At 37.0% G+C, this 24,891-nt stretch overlaps 4 protein-coding genes across 5 annotated transcripts; 2 read left to right on the top strand and 2 right to left on the bottom strand.

Moving 5' to 3' along the window:
- Positions 1 to 326: 326 nt before the first annotated feature.
- Positions 327 to 3,420, bottom strand: LOC307161102 (uncharacterized protein). Of its 2 annotated transcripts, none has more exons than XM_079875625.1 (2): positions 3,237 to 3,420; positions 327 to 2,427 (listed from the first exon to the last, which is right to left on the bottom strand). In XM_079875625.1, the coding sequence occupies exon 2, from the start codon at positions 2,114 to 2,116 to the stop codon at positions 809 to 811; it is 1,308 nt and encodes a 435-aa protein (XP_079731751.1). In that variant the 5' UTR covers positions 2,117 to 2,427; positions 3,237 to 3,420; the 3' UTR covers positions 327 to 808. The 2 variants fall into 2 exon arrangements, with proteins under 2 accessions (XP_079731751.1, XP_079731752.1); XM_079875626.1 differs by having other exon boundaries at positions 327 to 2,423; positions 3,237 to 3,338.
- A 591-nt stretch (positions 3,421 to 4,011) lies between these two features.
- LOC307161159 (uncharacterized protein) lies at positions 4,012 to 8,385 on the bottom strand. The gene is made up of 2 exons (XM_079875725.1): positions 8,241 to 8,385; positions 4,012 to 7,231 (listed from the first exon to the last, which is right to left on the bottom strand). Exon 2 carries the CDS (start codon positions 7,221 to 7,223, stop codon positions 5,478 to 5,480), a length of 1,746 nt encoding a protein of 581 aa, XP_079731851.1. The 5' UTR covers positions 7,224 to 7,231; positions 8,241 to 8,385; the 3' UTR covers positions 4,012 to 5,477.
- A 3,459-nt stretch (positions 8,386 to 11,844) lies between these two features.
- LOC307161229 (protein unc-119 homolog B-B-like) lies at positions 11,845 to 15,361 on the top strand. The gene is made up of 5 exons (XM_079875852.1): positions 11,845 to 12,253; positions 12,342 to 12,455; positions 13,577 to 13,667; positions 13,789 to 13,961; positions 14,057 to 15,361. The coding sequence occupies exons 1-5, from the start codon at positions 11,971 to 11,973 to the stop codon at positions 14,188 to 14,190; spliced, it is 795 nt and encodes a 264-aa protein (XP_079731978.1). The 5' UTR covers positions 11,845 to 11,970; the 3' UTR covers positions 14,191 to 15,361.
- On the top strand, positions 14,948 to 23,644 carry LOC307161051 (matrix metalloproteinase-25-like). Its single transcript, XM_079875515.1, has 10 exons — positions 14,948 to 15,256; positions 19,471 to 19,603; positions 19,763 to 19,922; positions 20,545 to 20,849; positions 20,977 to 21,156; positions 21,227 to 21,323; positions 21,397 to 21,476; positions 22,282 to 22,431; positions 22,660 to 22,938; positions 23,031 to 23,644. Exons 1-10 carry the CDS (start codon positions 15,158 to 15,160, stop codon positions 23,285 to 23,287), a joined length of 1,740 nt encoding a protein of 579 aa, XP_079731641.1. The 5' UTR covers positions 14,948 to 15,157; the 3' UTR covers positions 23,288 to 23,644.
- Positions 23,645 to 24,891: the final 1,247 nt, after the last annotated feature.

Here is a 24,891-nt window from a genome sequence, read left to right as displayed (position 1 = left end):
TAATACATCTTGTTACTTTCAATGAAAGTCAATTAAAAAAAAAACTTTTGAAAAGAATTTTAATTAATTTTTCATAATTTGTGTAGGTCATAAATTTCAATCATAATGGTCATAAAAAGGTCTTAAAAAGACTTAAATTTGACTGACCAAACCCTGCAGAAACCCTGTAAGTGTGTGTCGAACATTACCCAATCCGATATGCTTATAGTGTTGCAAAAATGCACATGTTTACAGAGCTTTTTTTATTTTTAATACTTGGCATTTTAAAATAAACTTCTAAATGTCTTTTCAGTAGTCCCTATGTAACAAAACACAACATTTAAAAATTAAGATTAAATTAAAATTAAATTTTAATAAAGTTATAAAAAGCAGTTGCAAATGTGGTACAAAATACACAACCTACTCATCTTTGTACAAATAAAATGTGCAACATATAGCAGAGCTCACACCACAGCTATAACGATAACGGCACAGAGAAACAATATCGTTGGAGTCACTTTCAGAGCGATTTTATCCAGCTGATGAATGATAAAAATATTGACAGCCAATCAGAATCCATCCATCCAATATCGTCCGCTGGTGAGGACGCTAATATACTGTAGTTATCTTTATAGTTATCGTTCTTGGTGTGAATGGGCCTTGAGCGTTTTAGATCATTATACATTGCACCAATAATGAATTGTGATGGTCAAACAATAGCCTATTTACAAATCTATATTAGCCTGCTTAGTCCTTGTTTGATACACATGATGTAATCAAGATGGTCAATTATGTTAAATCCTTAATATTCATTCATTGAAGAAGTCTATTAGACGGCTGTGGTGAGACAGAACGTTTCTCCTCCGTTCAACTCCTTCTCTTCACTTTTGTCATCTCCTTTTTGTGTCTTGTTCTCTGCCAGTGTTTCTCCTGCCTTGTTTTCGCCCACATCCTCATCTATGTAAAGCAGAGGTTCCTGCTTCTCCCATTTCTGCGCCTCTTTAGTACCTTCCCCACCCACTCCACCATTAGACATGTCACCTTCGTCCAGGGCGGCGAAAGTGCTGAGCACCATATCGTCTCCATCCTTTTTCCCTTCATCAGGCAGAAGACCCTCCTGTACTTCAGCGTCACATTCAGCCCCCGCCTCCAGATTCACAGGCCCCGCCCATGCGTCATCCTCCGCCCCTTTTTTCTTCTTGGAACGTTTACTTTGTCCATTCACGTACATGGGGCCAAATGTCCGTGAGGCGTTTTTCTTTCGCCATTGGACAAACAGAATCATGCCAACACATAGCACACAAATGACGATCACACACACTACGATTATTAATAACCAGTTTGGTTGTATGGGAAGCATACTTTGCTCGACATTTCCACCGGTGGTGACAGCGGTAAATTGGGTGGAGACTGATTCGTCATCAAACGCCGAGTGTGAGTGCCCTTCAGGAATAATTTGAGACAACTGTGAAGATGATGTTAGAGTTGCAGTGGAGGTTATTGTGCTGGTCTCCATGGGGTTAGACGGGGACTCAGTCCAGTCTGCAGGTGGTTGAAACATTATGGATGTGGGATTGAGGGCTTCTGTTGATTCAGTAGACATAGGATCATCTGCTGTGGTGATTTCATCTGTAGGATGTTCTTTAGGACTGGTCAACTCAGAAGAAGTAAAGCCAACAGTCGTTTCATACTGAAGTGTGCTTGGGGCGTCTGAAGTTATTTGTTCAGCTACTCCTGTTTCCACATTAGGAGGCACAATAGTAGTGATCATTGTGGTCTGCTCTATTTGATCAGGTGTTGTTGTTTCAGGAGCGAATTCTGCTGTTGTTTGTTCAGTCTCACTATTGACTGGCATGGTATTCACAGCTTTTGGTTCTTCAAGCATGGTGCTCCATTGATAAACAAGTGTGGGAGACAGATCTGGTGTTGTCTGTAGTTCAGAGACATCACTGATGTCCTGCAGTGGTCCAGCAGTGGTGCTTTCAGAACTGAACTTTGCCCCCTCAGTGATGTTATTCGGTACTGCAGTGGTGGTGATATCTGTCTCTATTGACACTTGTGCATCAGTGAACTTGAAACAGGCTCCAAGAGCAAGATACAGCAGTAAACTGCTAAAAACGAGCCTCATGATGCTCATACTACTGCCTGAAAAGTCAGCAATCTCTGTCTTTGTGCAAAACAAAATTGCTCAGGTGAGCTGATGTCTTTGGAGATCCACTTTGAGGCTCGAGAATGTGATAGAAATTGTAGGAAACCTCCAACACCTGACTATATATTAAAGGAAAGCATCTGGCAGAAGTCATTCATTGTTTTGGTTTTTCTTGTTCTCTGTGTGCTTGGTGTTCTGCTGAGGTAATCTTGCGTGAATCTGGGCCGGAAAGTTTTACACACCCCTGTTCTTCCTTTTTCTTCTCTGTGTCTGTTTCAGTGTAGCACAAGCGAATCTAGCTTTGAAATAAACATGTGACACAGTAAAAAAGACAGCGGAAGAAAAAGACAGTTAGTCACAAAATGATTACTCTTTTTTTTTTTGGTTTAAATGTAAAAAAATATAAATGATATAAAATACATATAAAAAAGTATGTAAAGTTTGGGGTTCATAGGATTTTCTGAGTGCTTTTAAAAGAAGTCTCTTATGTCCACTAAGGCTGCAAAAATACAGTTAAACAGTAACACTGTTAAATGTTATATCAAATTAAAATAACCTTTTTTTTCTATTCTAATCTTTTAAAATGTAATTTATTCCTGTGATGCAAAGCTGAATTTTCAGCATTATTACTCCAGTCTTCAGTGTCACATGATCCTTCAGAAATCATTCTAATATGATGATTTGCTGCTCAAGAAACACTTCTTACTATTATGTTCTATTTTCCTATATTATCTATTTATTTATTGCTAGAAGGTAGAATTAAATTGAATGTACTTAGATGCTTTTATCCAAAGTGACTTTCTTGGGAATTGAGCCCCATGACATTGGCGTTGCTAGCGCCATGCTCTATCTACCAGATGAGCTGCACATTTGACGGGCAGAATAGAGGTACGTCCACAGGTTATTTCAGTGCACATTTACCATAGTTACTAGATGTGATTTGAGTGTCACCGTGACATTGTTTCTCCAAGCTGCATGTAATGATTTTTTTTTGGTTCTCTTTATGTGGTCTCCCTGTTCTCAAGCATCTTATAACATCACAGCCACAAACTGGTTACAGTTTGTCTCCCATTTGATCCCTTTATGAATAAGTGCAATTGCCACTTACCTTCATGCCTCTGGGTTAAGTCACTGCAAGCTCCAACCACCAAGACCAAACTGCACATGTAAAAATCTACACACTTTCGCATGCAGTGCACACCTATATCCTGTTCATTTCTCTTCCTCTCTCACTCCTACATGCCCTCTTTCATTTCTCCTCCCTCTCAATATGTCATATCACTGCCTGCATCTGGACGAGAGACGCTGCAGCCGAAAGATTAAAAAACGAGCAAAAAAGTACTTGATATGTACATTATTATCTGAGGCTGAAGTAGAAAAAGAGAAGCCATGGCCCTGATGGGAAGCTCAGGGTGTGTTGACACTTCTGTGGGTTTTGACTCTGGTTTGTCAGTACAACTATGCTGTTAAGTGCAATCGTGTCTTTTTGAGTCTATGCGTGTACATGTGCACGATATGTGTTTTTTGGGTGGAGGAGGGTATTGCAAACTAAGAGAAGTGAGAAATAAAATAAAAAAAAGTAAAGTTTGCTTAAACTATTCTGAGAGACGTATGTCCTGCCCTCTCATTTTCTCAATCTAAGTAACGAACACAGGATTTGCTAATTGAAAATCTTAGTAAAAAATGTTAATTTAGGCATTTTTACATGCACGTGATATCGTGATATCTTTTCTTTCTGTTGACGTTTTATTTCACAGTACTTATCACTATCATTTCCTCATTCTGAGTATATTTAACAGTTTTTCATGGCATTGTCTCTCACTCTTTTTAACCACTCATGCACAACAGAAACTTGCATTATCTGTTTTAGATCTCTCAAAATGGTGAATCTCAGAATCAATATTTATTTTATTTCAGTTTATCTTTACAAGAGTGAGACGCACTATGAGATTTCATAATGTTTGCTCAAAACATATCACTAAAAGTTGCATATTAAATATTGTGTATTTTTATTTAGGTTGGGAATGGATTTTTTTTTTTTTTTAATAAGCCAGAAACATTCTGAATTTTCCGACAGTGTAGCAAAAATGACTGTGGTTAAAGTTTCTGTGTTCCCTTCACTTTTCCAAGGAAGGAAAAGCACTGTATGTTAATCTGTTTATCTCACTGTTTAGCTTCAGGACTTTTTTAAGTAACTTATGGAAACTAATGCTGTTTCAACTTAACAATTAACGAAATAGGTCTGTGCTTTCATCAAACATAATAAGTTCTATAGATGGATTTTTAAAATAAATAATGTGTTTTTATTTGTGGATCTAAGTTCAGTAAATTTGCATTTTAAGTTAATATGTGCATTAAGACTACAAAATTGTGATGTAGAACAAAAGTTAGACAAACAAATAGTGTTTACATTTGAGCAAACGGAAAAGATTATATATAATTACTTCTGTACACCAAAGAAGTTGTGTATACTTATAGAAATGGAAGAAACTTCACAGAAGAAAACACAACTTTTACAACAAAATGTAATCAAAAACATTACACAGAGCTAACACATATATTAATTCTAAATAACATATATTTATGCTGACATTATGTCCCCATGTTTTGACCCAAATCACAAATTATTCAAGTGCATAATCAGTGATCAAACTGAACATGCTCAGCTGTCTGTTAGTTGGATTGCCTTCATGTGCTATCGGAAATTTCCTACTTCCCAAGTTGTAATTACAAGTTTGTTGTTTTCAAGTGCTTTGTTGTTGAAAAGAATTGGACCGCAGCTTAATTTTTGTCTATTTCCTAGGGAAATCTTATTAAAGCCAAAATGTATAGAAGATATTTCTATCCATATCCAATGGATTTAGAATAAAATACAGCATCCCATTTGTTGAACATTACCCTCCCAATTTGATTCACTACATCTAGATAGTCAGCTTGTTGACAAGTCTGTAATTTCATTCAAATAAATCCTATTTTTATTGTGTAAAAATTCATACAAATACAATATGATATGCATAGATGTTGTGGGAAAAACGAATAAAAATGAACAGTCAGTTCTCACTTTTGGCTTTTTTATGGATCACCCAACGCGACTTTAGAGGCTGTTCATGTCCAATTTCTGAATAGGAAACTCATATTTATGAAAATTCCAATATCTGACAAAATGGAAGTTGGATTTTTTTTTACAGTGTACAGCTGAGCACAAATCAGGTCCATGTTGGATCACAAACATAACGTCTTATTTACTTGTTCAAATAAAGTTTCCATCAAAATCTCCTTGTGTTTTTGGCAGAAGCCTGAAGGTACATCTGTCCACACTGTTTCCTGTGGTGTCTTTCAAAGTTGATAACTACGTGTCGGTGTCCGGCATCCTCTCCTCCTTCATGCGTCTGTTTGCGTACCAGAACTCTGTTATGTCATCCACTGTCACTTTAGGCTGAATCCACAGGTCATTCTCATTCCTGTCCTGTTCCTGTCCTTTTATCTTCATCCTCGCCTGCCTCTTTCTGTCTTTCTGCTTCCTGTCGGCCTCCATCGTGGATCCATTGACATACCAGAATTCCACTCTCTCCTGCACCGATGCTTTGGGGTCGGCCCAAAGGCTCTCTTTCTCGCACTTCTGGCCTCCCTTCTCCCTCCGCTTCATCTTCTTTTTAAAGACGGACAGACGCACCCACAGGAAGATGGTTATCCCTAGGAATATGGTAGCAGTCATTGCTAAAGTCCACACTGTGATGAAGCACATCAGTGTGGATTGACGAGATTTGGGGTTTGGGTTCAAACATGTAGGCCAAGCTTTGCTTTCTGTGTCAGTTTTGTTTGTTTTGTTGGTTGTGGCATCGTTTAGGACATCAGTTATGATAGAGTTGTTGTTATAGGTGGTGGTACCACCGGGTGTGTCTGTTCCTGTAATGTTTTCTCTTCCTGTGTGCACAGTAGAGTTCGTGAATCTGTTTATATTCTGCTCTGTCGTTGAGTGATTGACACCACCTATTGAGGTGTGATATTCAGGTGCATCTGTAACCGTTGGGTCTCGTGCTGTTGTGTAAGCCGGTGTGATCGGGGGAATGTCTGTGCTTTGTGATGTTGACCAATCGTTTCCCGCTGTTGCAGTTGCAGCACTTACACCAATTGTATTTGCTGCTGTGTCATAAGGTTCCTCTCTGTGTTCACTGGTGAAGCTGTAACTTCCCTCAGTACTCAGTGTTCCTATCGACTCATTCGTATTAGCAAATGTGGCCTGGGTGGAGTTCGTTTCATAATTTCCTTCATCTGCTTTTGTTCTATCATCCTCTTTCTCTGTCCTGTCTTTCCAGGGAACTGTTGAGACACTGCTGAGCAGGTCTGATAAGGTGTCTGCAGTCTGAACTGTTCGTCCGTCATCAGTGTAACTCGCAGTTGACATTGTTTCATTATATTGTGGCATCAGTCTTGCAAAGTTAGTGGAAACTGTTGTGTGACTTGTATTTGTGTGGCTCATAGCAACACTGCTAGCATTGCTAACACTTACGTCATCATCCATCACGCCATTCTGAGATGGAGTCCTGCTGTTGTGTTGATGCATGGATATTGTTTCCTGTGTGGACGTCACATTTGGGGTTGTATTTGGCTGTCCTTCATCAGTGTAACTCGCAGTTGACATTGTTACTGTTTCATTATTTTGTGGCGTCAGTCTTGCAAAGTTAGTGGAAACTGTTGTGTGACTTGTATTTGTGTGGCTCATTGCAACACTGCTAGCATTGCTAACACCTACGTCATCATCCATCACGCCATTCTGAGATGGAGTCCTGCTGTTGTGTTGATGCAGGGATGTTGTTTCCTGTGTGGACGTCACATTTGGGGTTGTATTTGGCTGTGTATGCACTTCACTGGGCAAATTTGTTGTGCTTTCCTGTGTTTTTGTGGTCAGAGGTGAGAAAGATGTTGCATTTATTAGGATCTTGGGTTCTTGGTTTGTTTTTGTTGTTGCTGGAGTTATTTGGGTGGTTTCAGTGTAGTCACTCGTGGTGTTTGTTGGCAGTGTGTTGTAATAAAGAGCTGAGGCGATGAGGAAGTGAGTGAACCACACTGTGATGGACAGTAAACTCATCTCCATTGTGACTTCTGTAAAAGATCGAGACAACATGAGTACAGCCATGACGGGAAAACATTTGAAAATAAAATGAATTCACTTATAATAAAGTTCAGTGCATTATGCATTAGTACCATTAAAATCTTTGTAGTTAGCAAATATGAATATCATTCTATCATGCTGATTTGGTGCTCAAGAAACATTTCTTATTATCAATGTTGAAAACAGGTGTGCTGCTATATAATTTTGATGAAATATATTTTCTTCAGGATTCTTTGATGAATAGAAAGTTGGGGGAAAAAACGGCATTTATTTAAAATAGAAATCTTTGGCAACATGATAAATGTCTTTACTTTCACTTTTGATCAATTTAATGCATCCTTAATGAAAAAAAGTGTTAATTTCTTTCAAAAAATAAAATCAATCTGACCCCAAACTTTTCAACAGTACTGTGTGTATGCATATATATTTTAATAAATATAATATAAAAGTATTGTTAGTTCACAATGTTTTGTTGTGTATTCATTAGCTGAAATTTATTTTAAAGTGTTACCACATACTGTAATCTATGCAGTTAGAGGCTGCATAGAATCGTGTAACACTATTAATAAATGTACTTATTTATTTTGTAATCACTGTAAAAAACAATTGAATATACCGCCTCAGCAAAAAACAACACACACCCAATTCTATTGGTTTTAGGTTTTGTTAGATCAGTATGCCGGTGTGCCAGTCAGTGCAAAAATAAGTCGTGTTGCCCAGCACGTGTTTCCCACTTTGTAATGTTTTAAATGTTGCCATTTTTCCCTTTGAATTTCTAATACTGATAGCCACTGCCAAATAACATAGTTTTTTCGATTTTATTTGACTTGCCTGACTATAAACACTCCAGGCCTACAACGAACACACAACGTCACAAAGCAGCATAAAATCCACACTGCATTGTACTTCACTAAGAACAAACGAGAACTCGAAAACAAGCTATGTCTGTATTACTTCTCGTTTAGGTTTAATCAACTGACAGAAACAAATACACTCTACCTTATGTTCAGAACTCATCACGTTGTCTCTTCCTGACGCACTGTGATTTCTTCGTTTGCGCAGTGGTGCCTTCTGGGATACTTCTCTCCCCTAGCTGAAACTTTGAAGTGACATGAGGAAATGACAGTTTGATCACCATGCCAACAGTGGAATGATGTGAGAGGTTGGGGTGAAGAGGATGTGGTTGAGTGGCTCCACCTCTTCCCTCCATCAGTGCTGCTGTGGAAGCAAATAAAGAGCACATATTTGAACACATCCTGTTGACTCATATCACATTCAGATTGATCAACTGCACATCACTCTAATGAGGACGCCGACTCACCACAGTACTGTTTTGACAAGATGACATAGATGTCACTAGAGTTTTGTCCTGTGCACCTGTGCTTCTCAAACCTGGGTACGCCCCACCACTGCACATTTTGTGTGTGTCCCTCATCTAGGGACCCACCCTATTGATTAATAAAAATCTAACATTAATATTTACTACACAAAGCCTGTAATGTACAAAAAAAAAAAAAAAAAAAAACACATGCCATGCAAGTCAATCTATATTTAATGTAGTCTAGGTCATATTTTCTTGATTAAATTTCTTCATGGTGTTATTATGTAACATATGTTATTATACCTTTCCATGATGATATCTATTTTGACTAGCCTGTACAAAGTGACAGATGAAGTTGTTCCAAAATACTGTAGATTTGAATTGGATGCACAGCCTTTGATATACAGACATACACTACCATGCAAATGTTTAGGTTCAGTAAGGCTTTTTTTTTTTTGTTTTTTTTTTTGAAAGAAGTCTCTTATGCTTACCAAGGCTTCATTTATTTAATAAAAATATACAGTGAAAAAAATATATATTATGAAATATTACAATTTATATGATTTAAATGTTCTCATCATTACTCCAGTCTTCAGTGACACATGATCATTCTAATATGATGATTTGCTGCTCAAGAAACATTTCTTATTATTATCAATGTTGCTGTTTCATATTTTTTGTGGAACCTATGATGGCTATGAAATATAAAACCTTTTTAACCATATCAGTATCTTTGATAAGTCAATGTCAATTTTGATCAATTTAATGCATCCTTGCCTAAAAAAATAAAAAAATAAAATTCTCACTGACTCCAAAGTTTTGAATGCATTTTTTTTCATTAGCATTATTTTTGCCAGCCGTGACCCATTTTTTGTCCAAGACCCTACTAGTTGAGAGCCACTCCTGATATTTGCGATCATATGAAAAAGAAAGGACACCCCTTTGAATTCTGTGGTTTTATGTATCGGGACATAATAGAAAATCATCTGATCCTTGGCAAGTCTTAACATTAGGTAAATACATCCTGAAATTATATAAACAACAACACATGATATATTACACCGTATCATGGTTTATTTAACAAAAACATGGCCAAAATGGAGAAGCCATGTGTGACAAACTAAGTACACCCTTACTTCTTCCATAGGAATGAAGAGGGTGAGTAGCAGTCAGGCGCCGCTAATCAAATGTCTTTGATTAACTGATCATCAGCAAGTGTGATCACCTCTATAAAAGAGTTTGCTGCTCCGGAGCATTCGGGTGCATGTTAACAATGCCGAGCAGGAAAGACATCAGCAATGATCTTAGAGAACCAACTGTTGCTGCACATCAATCTGGGAGGGGTAACAAGGCCATTTCCAAATAATTTGAAGTCCATTATTCTACAGTGAGGAAGATTATTCACAGTGGAAAACATTCAAAATAGTTGCCAATCTTCCCAGGAGTGGATGACCCTGCAAATTCACCCCGAGGTCAGACCATACAGTGCTCAGAGACAATGCAAAAAACAAAGAACTACACCTCAGACTCTACAGTTAGCACCTCAGTTAGCATGTTAAATGTTAAAGTTCATGGCAGTACAATTAGAAAAATCTTAGTGATCTTAGTGCTGCATTTGATACTATCGACCACAACATTCTTTTGAATAGATTCAAAAATTATGTTGGCATTAATGAAATTGAATTAGCATGGTTTAAATCATACTTATCTGACCGTTATCAGTTTGTAGCAGTAAATGAAGAGATGTCATATCAATCACAAATTCAGTATGGAGTACCACAAGGCTTAGTTCTAGGGCCGTTGCTTTTCTCCCTGTACATGCTACCCTTGGGAGATATCATTAGCATTCATGACCTCAAGGCTAGATTATTGTAATGTTCAACTGGGTAGTCGCCCTGCAGGCTTAATAAACAAACTCCAGCTGGTCCAAAACACAGCTGCTAGATTTCTTACTTGAACCAGGAAGTACATGACCATATTAGCCCAGTTCTGTCAACACTGCATGGGCTCCCTATTAAACATCGTATACATTTTAAAATCTTGCTAATTACTTACAAAGCATTAAATGGTTTAGCTCCTCAGTACTTGAGCGAGCTCTTAACGCATTATAGTCCTTCACGTCTATTGCGTTCTCAAAATATTGGCCAGTTGATAATACCTAGAATATCAAAATCAACTGCAGGCGGTAGATCCTTTTCCTATTTAGCACTTAAACTTTGGAACAGATTTCCTAGCATTGTTCAGGAAGCAGACAACCTCTGTCAGTTTAAATCTTGACTGAAAACACATCTCTTTAACCTGGCATACACATAACACATTATCAATTTCTACAATTCATGTAAAAGGATTATTAGGCTGCATAAATTAGGTCAGCCGGAACCGAGAACACTTCTCCCTCGTCTACTTGTGATCCCATCAAACAAAACGCATCTTAATACCAGGTGTAAACAGGGCCTTTGAGTCGACTCCTCTGTATACCAAAGTATTCTAGAGTCAAATGTGAAGTCATCTGTCCGACAGCTAAAGCTTGGCTGAAATTGGGTCATGCAACTGGACAATGATCCCAAGTACACCAGCAAATCTACAACAGAATGGCTGAAAAAGAAAAAATCAAAGTGTTGCACAGGCCCAGTCAAAGTTCAGACCTCAACCAGACTGACATGTTGTGGTGGGACCTTAAGAGAGCTGTGCATAAACAGATGCATGCAAACCTCAATGCGAGAGACTGATACTGTCATACAGAAAATGATTACTTTAAGTTTTTGCTGATAAAGGTGTTTCTACAAGCAATTAAATAATATGGTGTGCTTAGTTAGTCACACATGGCTTTTCCATTTTGGCTGTATTTTTGTTAAATAAACCATGACACGGTGTAATTAATATGTCATGTGTCGTTGTTCATCTGAGGTTCTATTTATCTCATTTTAAGACCTGCTAACGACCAGATGATTTTTTATTATGGCCTGATACACAAAGCCATAGAATTCAAAAGGGTGTACTTTCTTTTTCACATGACTATAGGTAGCTGTGAGATCAACATCTCACTTTCATCACCACTTTTTCTGTTATCTGTGTCTCTATTAATACATATCAGTCCTGGTAATCTCTTTCTCTGTATCCACTCACTATCCTCCATATCTTAGTTCTACTGCATATCTACATTCAATTCTTTCTGTTCATCTCATATTCCTTTTTGTCCTTTCATTGATGCCATAGTTGCTGTGTCCGTGTTTAATTGAGGATTGGCTTGGATTAGCTGTTTGAGATAGCCTTAATCTGTTTGAGTCACTGAGACACAGTTTATGAGAGAAGAGCTGAGGGTAATCACAGAGAGTGCCTGACAACAGATAAACCTGTGTTAGTTAACCTGACAGAAACACTCGAGGAAAATTAGTCAAAGATTTGTAGATGGACAGTGAGGTTGTCAAAGTACTACAGAGTGAGGAAGAAATGGAGCAGGAACTGTCCTCTGAGAGAGGCGAGGACAGTGAACTAGAGGAAGATGAAGCTGAAGAGGATGAGGAGGAAATAGCTGAAATGCAGGGCAGAGGGGATAAGAGGGATGTGGAGGACTGGAATGGGTTTATTTCAGGAGAAGGACTTGCAGCTAAAGAGGAGGTGCTGCTGGACTGGAAGCCAGGTGACCCTGTGACCCCTCAGTATGTCCTCAGACTACCAGGATACACAGACGGTGAGGACGGCGCAAGCTTATTTGTGTTTTTGTTTGTTTTAGTGCACAATATTTTTCTTTTCTTTACTGTTATTGGTTATGTGTGCAGATTACCTGTGTTCCCCAGAAGACAATATCTACAATATTAGCTTCTCACGCTTCAAAATAAGAGACCTGGAAGGTGGATCAGTCATTCTGGACATAAAACGACACTGTCCAACAGGTATGTTAGTTTGTTTTCAACATTGCATTCTCTTATTTTCTGTTGTGCTGTGTGTTTTTGTAAATGACACGTAACTTGGCCAAGTATGACGTCTCAGATTGTAATTGTGATTGAACTGTTTATGCCAATGAGGTGTAAAATGTGTCATTTGCCCTCTAGTGGACATTATGTGCAGTGGCATTTCAAAAATGTCTTGTATTTCACCCTTAGTATTATTAATATATGATTATATATTGTATTATTGATAAATTATTATATACTTTATTTATATATTTTCATTTAACTTTTCATCCAATATTTATATTTCAGCTTTATTTCAGTTGACCATTTTATATGAATAGTTTGAAATAATGCTGATTGGCTCCACTACATATAGTCAAAAGAATGAATCTGTATTTTGACATAGATGGGGTTCTTGTTAAACCCTCATCCTCTGTCTGCAATCTTGGTGTTTTATTTGACTCTTCTTTTGGTTCCCATATTGCTGCAATTGTTAAAAGCTCTTTTTATCACCTGGATAATATTGCACGTCCCGTTCCTCTCTCAATCTGGCTGATGCAGAAACCTTGGTACATTCATGAATTACTTCACGTCTGGATTAGTGCAATGCCTTGTTTATTGGCTTACCGAAGAAGCACAGTAGAAGGTTGCAGTATGTAGAAAAGTGACCTTACCTTGACCAGATGCAATGCTCACATTATTCACTTGTTGTTGCTTCACCCATTCATTTTAAGACGCTCCTGCGGACTTGTGCCTCTCTTCCTCTCTGACTTAATACGCCCATACCTGCCCACTGGGTCTCTTAGGTCATCTGAACTTGGCCTTTTGTCCATTCCTAGATTTCGACTGTCGACTTTAGGTGGAAGATCATTTTTGTGTTACTGCTCTCAAGCCATGAAACCCACTGCCCCCTTCTCTTCGTAATATCTCTTCTCTATTCGTTTTCAAGTCTCAGCTGAAAATCTACTTGTTTGAAATGTATTTTTGATAAATTGTACTTGGTGTTGTGTGTTTATTGTGTATTGTTTCCTTTGAATGTACATCAGTGTATTCTCCTGTTAAGCAATCTTTAGCACTGTGTAAATAAAACTTCTACTTCCTCTTCCTCTTCTTCTTCACAGAAATAAAGGATGTCATAGAGCTGGATGCAGGCCGTTTCATTCAGTATCATTTCAGTCCAGCTTTTCTAAATCTCAGGGAGATTGGAGCCACGTATGTCTTATTTTTTAATATGATTGCTAGCGGGCCTTTAGAATAGATCTAAATATTTAATCAGAATCAATAACTATAAAAATAGTTTGTTTGCAAAGCGGTTTCTCTCTCTTCTGAACAGACTTGAGTTTACCGTGGGTGGTAAAGCAGTGAACAAATTTCGGCTGATTGAGAGGCATTACTTCAGGGATCTACTGCTGAAGACGTTTGACTTTGAGATCGGTTTCTGTATCCCAAACAGCAGAAACACCTGTGAACACATCTACTGCTTACCAGACCTGGATTCACACACCAGTGAGGAACAGAACACACAAACATATAATGCATTTCCACATGAACTTATGGTGCGTGTGTAAGTGTACAATGTCACCTATGTTCTGTTTTTTCAGTTGAGGAGATGATCAGTCACCCTTTTGAGACGCGGTCAGACAGCTTCTACTTCGCCAAAAACACACTGATAATGCACCATAAGGCAGAGTACTCCTTCAACCAGGGGCTGGAGCTCAATGAGAATCAGAGCTAAACACTTCTGCAGTATACAGATTAGCGTTGTATATTTGGTTTCATAAACCATAAACTAGACAAAGGCATGTCTTTGTTTCTTTACTGATGTTTGTGCTGGGGAGATGTTGTGTTGCTTGCACTGTAATAATAAAAAAAAAAACAGTGAATCAGGATGCTGGTGATTCCATGTTTTGTCAACTCTGAGAATATATATAGGCTATAGGTTAAAGGGAAGCCCTGATGATGATTAAGAGAACAGACATCTTGAGGATCCACAACATGCCTGGTTTATTTATTTATGGCAATTAATGTTTCCCTTTCTTCATTCTCTGGCACCACAGCTCATAAACATCCTGTCTATTTTTATCACAACACAATGCACAGTACTTTTTCCTCTTACCAGGGGGTCTTACGCCCCAGCATAATTGCAGAAATGATACCACTTTTTTAAAAACATATTTTGAAATTTCATTTCATTTATTGCTGGCAAAGTTGAATGTTCAGCATCATTACTCTAGTCGTATGTGTCCCATGATCCTTCAGAAATTATTCTAATATGCTGTTTTATAATATATGCCTTTCTCCTCAAACATGTTTTTCACTTCTTCATGGCCTATTTTGAGTTCCATGAGGTTATTTAGCAACCTGTGATCAGGGGTCACACGAGCATTCATGGGGTCAAATATTTAGACGGATGCTCCTACTGAGATGAAGAGAGAGAGAGAGAGGGGTGCAGGACAGATGTATTTATCAAAGCAATACCCTCTTGGGAAGTCATATGAAACAGAGGACAAACCGTGACTGTGTGGATGAAGAATAGCCTACATCCAATAGGCTATTCTCAGTGACTTGATCGTCTTTTTCTATTTTTTTCTATTTGCTGTTTTAATTGTGATCGAGCATATACTCGTGATTTGCTGTTGTTTTATACTTACAATTAATGTGGTAGTTTTGAGAGTGCGAACAACCCGTTGATGTCATATTGAATGAGCATGACCGCAGTTCTCACAATAATCGGCGCCGCGCTTCTCAGTGCTGTGAGCGCGCGACCTGCGCTGATGCCAGATCAGTACGCGCGAGGAGTGGTAAGAATATTTCAAGTGTTTATTAATATGAACGCTTATGTTTGATAAAAAAAAAAAAAAAAAAAAAAAAAAAAAAAAAACATTATTTGAATGTATTTCATATGCAATGTTGGTCAGAAGTTTCAGTTTTTTATTAAGTCGCATATAGGCCCATTTGTCGCCTGGAATTGATTTTCAGGGAAATGTTACCTTCATGAAGACATTTTTAGGTAGCTAACACTTTACAATAAGGTTCAGTAGTTAACATTAGATAACTACCTTAGTTAACATGAACTAAGAATGGACAATAGCCTACTTCTTCAGCATTTTCAACATTTTCTAATAGCCTTAAAATTGAAGGTTGTATTTGTTAACATTAGTTAATGCACTGTGAACTAACATGAACAGCCGTATTTTTATTAACTAATATAGGTTAATAGATACTGCAACAAATGTATTGCTCATTGTTAGTTCATAGTTAATACATTATTGATGCAGGGAGGAGATCCAGTCAGATGATTAGGTCAAATTTAATTTCTTAACAGCAGACAATCAAATAATAAATGAAGAGTAAAATTAATTCCATAATCAGGATTAAAAGTTTAATAATGAAACATAAAATGAACAGTTAAAATATCTAATATTTCTTAAGTAAAATATAATTCAAACCACTCTGAGTATAATATTCTTGCCTAAAGATAAACAAGTTGTTTGAGAGATCTCTCTTTGAAAAAGACAGGTTGAGAAGGAGTCCAGAGATAGACTGACCTGTACAGAAATTGCATCGAAGCAGACACACAAGACACAAGCATAGGCTATCTAGTTTTCATGTTTTCACACTGTGAGGTGTTAGCCCGTACACTGCAAGATGTTTAGCTAAGATAACATTCATGTATCACTTTATTCTGAGACACTTGAGCATGTGTGGTCTGTCTATCGGAAACGTATACACTTTCGCCCTCATTTAAACAGCAAGTACAAAAGTTCACCCTAAGTCAATCAGCTACATTTGAGGCATAAAGATTAATAAAAGAAAAGCATTAAACACATTTCAAATGATTAATGATAAAACAAGCGAATGATAAGCAAGAAATATCATTTTTTCTTTTTCTGATTCATCAATCCCCCACTTGAGTACTCCTTGACTCACACAAGATTATTTTTAAACAATATCCTCATACAATTCGATCAATGATTTTAGCAGGAGCATAAACAATTTCCTTTGACCCTTTAGCATAGATACAAACACACAAGCGAATGAATGCATAAATCATCAGTTTTTCTCTCTTTTGAGCTGAGGTATTTGGCCATCTCTTTCTTTCTTGGTTTTTAAACCGCATTTTGAAACATCAGTTTGGTTGGATAGATGGTATTCAAATAGTCTCCAGATAGCATCTATTCATGCCTAAGAACTGATAGGAGTAGATATAAAAAATATGTGGAGACAAACATAACTCGCAACAAATGCACAACTTCAATCATTTCATACATTTTCCTGGAAAGAGAGCATTGTATCAGCATTCTCTAAAAATGCATCATTCAGCATCCCTATAAGAGAAAATAAAAGAATTTTAGGCATTACTTGTGCAGCAATTATAGCAGCAACAACTATTTCACATTCTGGGTTAAATAAGTATGTTTCTTTTCTACACCTGGCTCAATTTAACCCTTTCATGCATGAATTATGATATCCTCAGTCAGGATTTTTTTCCTATGTGTTTTTATTGCTCTTAGGGCATGAAAAACAAGAATTGATTTTTATTTTATTTTTTTACAAATTTTTCAAAGAGATCTTCAGATGTCCACTTGAGTGGACAGCATGCATTTGGTTTAAACTTAAGATATACTAGATTTAATATAAGACAATAATCAAACACATAAAGTATGTGAATTTAACGAACTAATCAATACAATTATATCAAATCATGTGAAAACTATAAAATATATACAAAAAATCTAAATGCAAAATATTGCAAAGGCTTCATACAACTTCATACAAGTTGCACTTGGCGTATCTTTGATATCAGAACATGAGGACGTGATTCCATCAGATTTTTCTACAGTCTGTCAAGGTACAACTGTGGAAACCACTCAGATGCTCCCTCCAGTGCACCAGAGTATGGAGATTTGCCCTTATTAGCTGATAATTCTGATTATGTTCAAGATGGACATGCACATTTCTATCATAGCCCTCCTCTGAGAAAACCTAGCGATACGTTTTTTCAATCTCATCTGAAATGATCAGTGTTGGGGGTAACGCACTACAACTAACATGCATGACCCATTCAGATTACTTTTTTGATGTTACAAGTAAAGTAATGTGTTACAAGTAACATGCATTACCTAATCAGATTACTTTTTGATCTAACAGGTAATTAACTACAAGTAATGTGCATTACCTAATCAGATTACTTTTTTATGTAACAAGTAAAGAAACGCATTACAAGTAACATGCATTACATAATCAGATTACTTTGTGATGTTATGAGTAAAGAAATGCATTAAAATAATGCATATTACATAATCAGATTACTTTTTGCTGTTATGAGTAAGGAAACGCATTACAAGTAACATGCATTATGTAATCAGATTACTTTTTGATGTTATGAGTAAAGAAACACATTACAAGTAACATGCATTACGTAATCAGATTACTTTTTGATGTTATGAGTAAAAAAACACATTACAATAACGTGCATTATGAAATCAGATTACTTTTTGATCTAACAAATAAAGTAATGCATTACAAGTGTCATACATATGTAATCACATGACTTTTTTCAATGTCAATGAAAATTACTTTCTAATAATACAAGTACATTTATTTACAGTAAAAAAGTCACTGCAGATTAAGTTTTTAAGTTTTACATTTCAAAAACAATATTCACATTATAATTATGAATTGTAGCTGAAATATAGCAGTTGATGCATGACGTCCACTACAGTGGACATGTGATTAATCAGAGTTTTCTCTCAATCTAAAATCAAAACTTGGAAAATTTTACTGTGATATGACTCATTAGATATTGCTTGATGCTGCAATATTTTTTTTACCTCCAAGAGTCTCCTAGATTCGAAGGAATGGGTGGATATTCTGGAGCAACTTGGCATGTATGACTGACCCTTGGCCATCTTAGTTTGGAGGGGGGAAAAATCGAAACACAAAGGCTTGCCACTTGATTGCAATTTATAGGATGATGCACAAGGGTCCAATGAAGAGATTGATGTGCAACTTTGCCATAAAAACCCGTGCAAATTCAAGAAAATGCATTTTTAATAGCTGTCCACTGTAGTGACCACTATGCGTGAAAGGGTTAAACAAGTACAGAGGTTGGAGTTGTCAACAACACTGGATGAGGGCCGGCATATCGAGTGGCCATGGGCCCAAAAATCCCAATTTTCCCCCACTTTTACGGGGTTCTGAACCCATAAATTGAAAGCAGCGATTGTCAAATCTTTTCACTGAGAGCAGTGAAATGAGTATTTTTCAAAGAATTCGTCATCAATTTCAAATACTCCTGTAAAGTGTCCTTTAAAGGACCAGACCTGCTCATAACAACGGTGCATCATATGGTAATGACATAGGACGTCCCATGCAAATTTCCAAAGTTGACAGCCCTGTGGTGCGATTCAGAGTGGCTCTCAAAGAACTGTTGGCAGGTACTTAAACCATCCGCCATCATATTCACTCAATTTCGCACGCAAAGCCATTTTAAATGAGATCCAGTCAGATCCAGTCAAATTTTATTTCTTAACAGCAGACAATCAAATAATAAATGAAGAGTAAAATCATCTGACTGGATCTCCTCCTTACATCAATTAGTTAATGCTATGAACCTTAAAGTGTTACCCATTTTTACCACGTTCATAAAAATTCAACATTACATTTTTTTTACAACAAAACAAAATAAAACATTTGAAATAAATTGTCGATCTGGTTATCGATTATGGGTTTTACCTATAAAATCTAATAAAAAAAGTAAATGTAGGCTATTACAAAAAGTAGCCTAACTGTAAACAACACAAGCTGTCATAACAAAATCTGATACACATATTATAAATGAATTGTGTAGATCATTTTATTGTAAACTTTATTGTCTACAGTTTTCATTCATTTCAAGTTTGGGGATGTTTCATTGCTTTCAGAGCTGATTTTATTATTATTTTATACATCAACAATGTATAATATTTGTTTGTTTGTTTGTGTGTTTGTGTGTGTGTGTGTGTGTGTGTAGGACTGGTTGATACGGTATGGGTATTTACCATCTCCAGACTCTCTAATTGCTCGACTTCAAACCAGGGAGGGTATTGAAGAAGCTGTCCGTAAAATGCAGCGATTTGCTGGTATTGAAGAGACTGGCAAACTAGGTGACAGATGATCTCCGTATTCACTGTTTTTAACTGTCACACTTGAGGTTTATTCAGATGGAAGCGCTAGTAAAGCCCTCAGAACTCTCTCTGCCATTGTGATCTTTCTGCATGCATTGACACTTTAGTTCTGATGATTCAACTTTTGTCGAACTTTAGATCAGGCCACTTTAGAAATGATGGGCAGACCTCGATGCTCTCTCCCGGACGCCATCAGCTCTGAGGATCTGTTGAAAAGAAAGAGAAGAGGTAAGGGGAAGCTGAAGAGGAGATACACTCTGCCAAGGTTGAGCTGGGACAAGACTGACATCACCTGGAGGTATGATAAGTCCCCAGCAATATTCTATACATTGTAAAAATAATAATAATAATAACGTAACTGTAAGTTGTCTTACCATACACGATGAAAACTGTAGATTTGCAAGTAAAAATTATGAATCACTGTATAATTTATAGTGAAATGTGCAGTGAAATAACATTCCTTGTGCAAGACATTACATATGATTACATTTTATAGAAATCATTTTGCGCTTCTCGTTATCATAAATGTACATTTGTGTTTTTGTGATACATTTTAGTTCATATTTGTTACATTATTTTAGTATAATTTGTGTTTATAATCCCTCTGCACCGTCTTTACGAGTATTGGCCATGTTTTATGGACGGGCCAATTATGATCAACCCAATGAACAAGCAGATTTTGGTAGTTCAAATAGACTGTTACTTATATTAACATTATACCACTTTATAAAATATGTGGTCATGAATTGTAAAATATACAGGCACTAATATGCCATGCATTCAGTAATTTTAAAAACACTGTATTCCTGGTCAGCATATTGTTGCTGTTTCTTTACCATATACAGGATATATTTTTTCAATGTATCCTTTTTCTAATGTAATATAATATTAATCTTACATGTCTCCCTTCTTTTCCCTAGCGTGCAAGATTTTCCCTCTCCCTCCATGTCTCCCACTCTACATCCAGGGCTGGTAAGGCTCATTTTGGCCCATGCCCTCCGAGCATGGAGTGATGTCACCCATCTGCATTTCCACGGGATTCGCCCTTCTCCGTATGACCCATCACCACAGACAGACATCAAAGTCACCTTCGCCAGTGGCTACCATGAGGATGGATATCCTTTTGATGGCAAGGGAGGCACACTGGCACATGCATTCTTCCCAGGAAAGGAAGATCTTGCTGGTGACACACACTTTGATGATGGAGAGAGCTGGAGCTATGGAGGTACATCAAATGCTAGACATATTTGTGTGTCCAATCTCATTATTCACAGATATCAATAGATAGATTAAAAGAAAAGAAGATGGGTCAGAACTGGAAGTGCTTCAAAGTTTTATGTTTTCTTCCACAGATAGGAGCAGCAATACAGATTTATTCACAGTTGCAGTGCATGAGTTTGGTCATGCTTTAGGCCTGTTTCACTCCTCCTCCAATGATTCCATCATGAAGCCTTATTACTATGGCCCTGTGGGAGACATGCACAGCTACACCTTACCCCTTGATGACAGACTGAGAATACAGGCACTCTATGGTACTCCCTAATATGTGAATAAATAAATAAATGAATCTGTTCATTTCTCACAGCTGTGTTTAATATACAGGAAAAAGGCCAGATTTGAAACCTTCTCCATCTGTTTCTGCACCCACAACTATTCTGCCCCATTTCTCGACCCCTGCTCCTCCACATCCTCCCTATCAGTGAGTAACACTGCGATCATGAAAGGTTTGACAGCGGTTGTTATATTTTTCTTCATGCTTTTCTCTTTTTTAGCCCAGCAGCCTCTGCCGATCGCTGTCTGGGAGGTTATGATGCAATCGCTAATATCAGAGCAGAGGTTTTCTTTTTTAGAGGTATGATGTTTGAATTACACCATTCAAATCTTTTTGAAATCGTAAGATTTTTAATGCTTTTGAATGCTTATGCTCATCGAGACTGCTTTTATTTGATGGAAACTACAGTAAAAGCAGTAATATTGAGAAATATTATTACAAAAATGAATATGAATGTCTTTACGGTCACTTGATCAATTTTGTGCGTCCTTGCTGAATTTAAGTGTTAATTTCTTTTAAAAAACAACACTTTTGAACATTTGTAGACTGTGTAAAAGTATCAGAGGGACTTCACTTTGGGGTATCCTCAACATATTCCTGAAAATAATTGAAAGAAAGGTATTGTAAGAAAAAATGATGAGAACGTTGAAGATCTCAAAGAAGTTTATTGCAGCTTAGCAGTGGCAATGTACATAAAGCACCTTGGGTTCACCGGCGTCAAAATGAACCCAGAACATCCAAATCTCAAACTTTTTATCCTGTTTTACCACTCTTAATGTGAATGCCGTGGTCTGCATGTCAATGAGGTTGAGACACCCCATTGTCTGAGATGGTTCTCCGTGTCCCACACCCATTCCCATTCTACAATTGATGATGGCCATTTGCTCAGGATGTGATCAACTCAAGTGGTGAAGAAACAATATAACTTGACTTTCCTCTTTATATGATAATTAAGCCACTTTGGGGATGAGCTCATTCTAAAATATACCATGGAGTGGAATCTGGATCGAGGCAGACTACAATTTCTTGCAGTGTCAAAATTATAAATGAAAGAAAATACTGTTTCTGTTTCATCCTCTACCTCAAACCATTCTCTTTTTATCAGGTCCACACTACTGGAGGGTACATCCTTCAGGCTCATTAATGTCCTTGACTCCAGCTCTGATCCACAGCTTCTGGATCGGTTTGCCTCCAGAAACAACCAGAGTTGATGCTGCATATGAGAGAAGAGATGGATATATTGTATTCTTTATTGGTAAGAATGAATAAATAGACCCAAAATGTAAAAATGCGTGTATTTAAACAAGTGAGTGAGTACAAGCAATAGTTTATTATTTTCATACTATAGGGGCTATTGACTGAAATTGAGAGTAAACAGAAAGATTGAGATGATGCAACATATTAGAAATAGTGGTTGAAAAACAAGATTTTACTGGCTGTTGTATTATTTATTTTGAGTCTTTTTCATTCTGTTTTTTCTCAGGTAATCAGTACTGGGTATTTAGAAACACAATGTCCCTCCCTGGGTACCCACGACCACTTTCAGATTGGGGTTTACACTCTTCTGCAGGACAGGTTATAGAGAGAGTGGAGGCAGTATTTCTGTGGCCGCACAATGGGAGGACGTACCTGTTCAGTGGTGGAGAGTACTGGAGGTTTGATGAGGCGGGAACAGAGAGGAAGCTGGAGGAAGGGTACCCTAAACTGGCATCCATCTGGGGGATGCCCTCTCGCCCTGATGATATCATTGGATCTCTAGATGGTAAGATGCGTCTTTTGTCATAAAAGATTTTATTTATAATGATTTCCGTTTGTATTTTTTTTCTCAAACCATTTTATCCACAATTCCCTCAGGAGACACCTACTTCTTTAAGGATTCAAACTACTGGATTTTAAAAAGAGGGGGCCTGGAGCAGGAATCTGCTTTCCCGAAGTCCATTGCTACTGACTGGATGAAATGTGATGTTAACCTTTCAACTCACACACCTGAGATTCCCAGAAGAGACAGAGACTGTAGTTGTGTCCAGAGTTCAGCAGCTGGAATATGTGCTTACTTAGCTGTTATATATTCAATTATGGTGTTTTGTATTTTGGTTCTTACATTCTACTGATAATATTCATATTATTTGTGTAGTATTTACTGTGATTTTTTTAATGTTGTGACTGTGTAGTTAGTAAAAATTATTTTAGCTATCAATGAATTAGTCATCAGTGTCCAATGGTTCCTTACTTTAGAATCTAAGCAGATGCGGTGCGTAATCTTGGTATTGTTTCTTGAATACTGTGTATTCTGATATCTTACTCATTTGACATACTGCTTTTTACAAACTATATACAGAATATATTACAGTACATAGCCTAGTAAATGGTCAGTGTTTTGAAGAACTCTAGAAGGTCTCAAAACTAACACACTGGACTAAAAGCCACGAAACAATACTTAAACAATAAAACTCATATTGTGTGAGGCTTATTCTGTGTGTTTTTTACAACCAAAGTGAATTAAGCCAGGTGCACACTGTATTACACACTGCCCCACCCCCCACCCCCTATTTTACTGTCAATACATATTTTGGGGATCATAAAATACACTACCTTTAAATGTTTGGAGTCAGCAATAATTTTTTTAAGACATTGATGTCTTTTACAATGTTTTAAAATTTTAAAATTTCAATTTTAAATAAATGCTGTTCTTTTGAATTCTCTTTTCATCAAAGATTTCTGAAAATGTATCAGTTTTCACAAAAATATGAACAGCTGTTTTCAAAATTGATAATAATAAGAACGTTTGAGCAGCAAATCAGCATATTATAATGTGACACTGAAGACTGGAGTAATGATGCTATAAATTCAGAAAACGATGTTTGTAACGATGTTACAAACCCTGAATCATTTGTCAACGTGAAAAGGTGGTTAAACGAAATCTCACAGAACTGTGACAACGTCTGCAAAATATTAGGTTAGTTTAAACACACAACTTTGTTTTATTAACTTAATTTACTTCCCTGTTGTGTATTGTGATATGAAAATAAATGTTTTGGTTATATATTCCGAATTTGTTGTAGGCCAACTTTTAATATTCCTTTTCACTATGATCCCTAACAGTGGGAAACAAGAATGATGATCCTTCTAAAAGGCTTGTGGACAGCCAAGATGCTATGCGCTTTGGAGAGTCAGTTGGTGTGAGGTTGTTTGAGACGAGCGCTAAAGAGAATATCAACGTAGAAGAGGTGAGGTTCGTTTTGCTGTGATCTGTATTCACAAAATTTTGAATTGAAGTTAATTTAAAGGTGCAGTAAGTGATTTCTGAGAAACGCTGTTAAAAGGGCATTCCACCCATTTGAACATTGTTTTTTATTTAAAGTGGGTCATATATGTAGTCGAAATGTAAAATAAATTTTGAATTTGGTGCCTTCGTGACCGAGGAAAGACAAAAAATAACTTCAGGACGCATTTGTATGAAAGACAACAACTCCCACAATGCACCACATGTGCAGGAAAAGAGACTTCTTTCAAAAACATTTAAAAAAAAGAATCTTTCTTCGAAGAATCAAAAACACAGTTTGCATTGTCACAGCGAGTGAAGAAGGATGAAGCGTGTTACGATATGATCAAGCATTTATCAGAAAATGCATTAAATATAATCTTAAAGCTTTACAATGAAGTATGGGAATCAGGAAATCTCCCGTCTTCATGGAAACAAGGAGAGGTAGTAGGC

Source organism: Squalius cephalus, assembly GCF_949319135.1.
Source record: "Squalius cephalus genome assembly, chromosome: 1".
Classification (NCBI taxonomy): Eukaryota; Metazoa; Chordata; class Actinopteri; order Cypriniformes; family Leuciscidae; genus Squalius; species Squalius cephalus.
This window is presented reverse-complemented; position numbering and strand designations above follow the sequence as displayed.

Bases quoted from the DNA above. Each gene is read 5' to 3' on its own strand.
- LOC307161102 (XM_079875625.1), bottom strand. From the start codon at position 2,116: ATGAGCATCATGAGGCTCGTTTTTAGCAGTTTACTGCTGTATCTTGCT.
- LOC307161159 (XM_079875725.1), bottom strand. From the start codon at position 7,223: ATGGAGATGAGTTTACTGTCCATCACAGTGTGGTTCACTCACTTCCTC.
- LOC307161229 (XM_079875852.1), top strand. From the start codon at position 11,971: ATGGACAGTGAGGTTGTCAAAGTACTACAGAGTGAGGAAGAAATGGAG. The intron at 13,668-13,788 runs GTATGTCTTATT...TCTTCTGAACAG, and splicing joins CTCAGGGAGATTGGAGCCAC to ACTTGAGTTTACCGTGGGTG. The intron at 13,962-14,056 runs GTGAGGAACAGA...CTGTTTTTTCAG, and splicing joins AGACCTGGATTCACACACCA to TTGAGGAGATGATCAGTCAC.
- LOC307161051 (XM_079875515.1), top strand. From the start codon at position 15,158: ATGAGCATGACCGCAGTTCTCACAATAATCGGCGCCGCGCTTCTCAGT. The intron at 15,257-19,470 runs GTAAGAATATTT...GTGTGTGTGTAG, and splicing joins ATCAGTACGCGCGAGGAGTG to GACTGGTTGATACGGTATGG. The intron at 19,923-20,544 runs GTATGATAAGTC...TCTTTTCCCTAG, and splicing joins AAGACTGACATCACCTGGAG to CGTGCAAGATTTTCCCTCTC.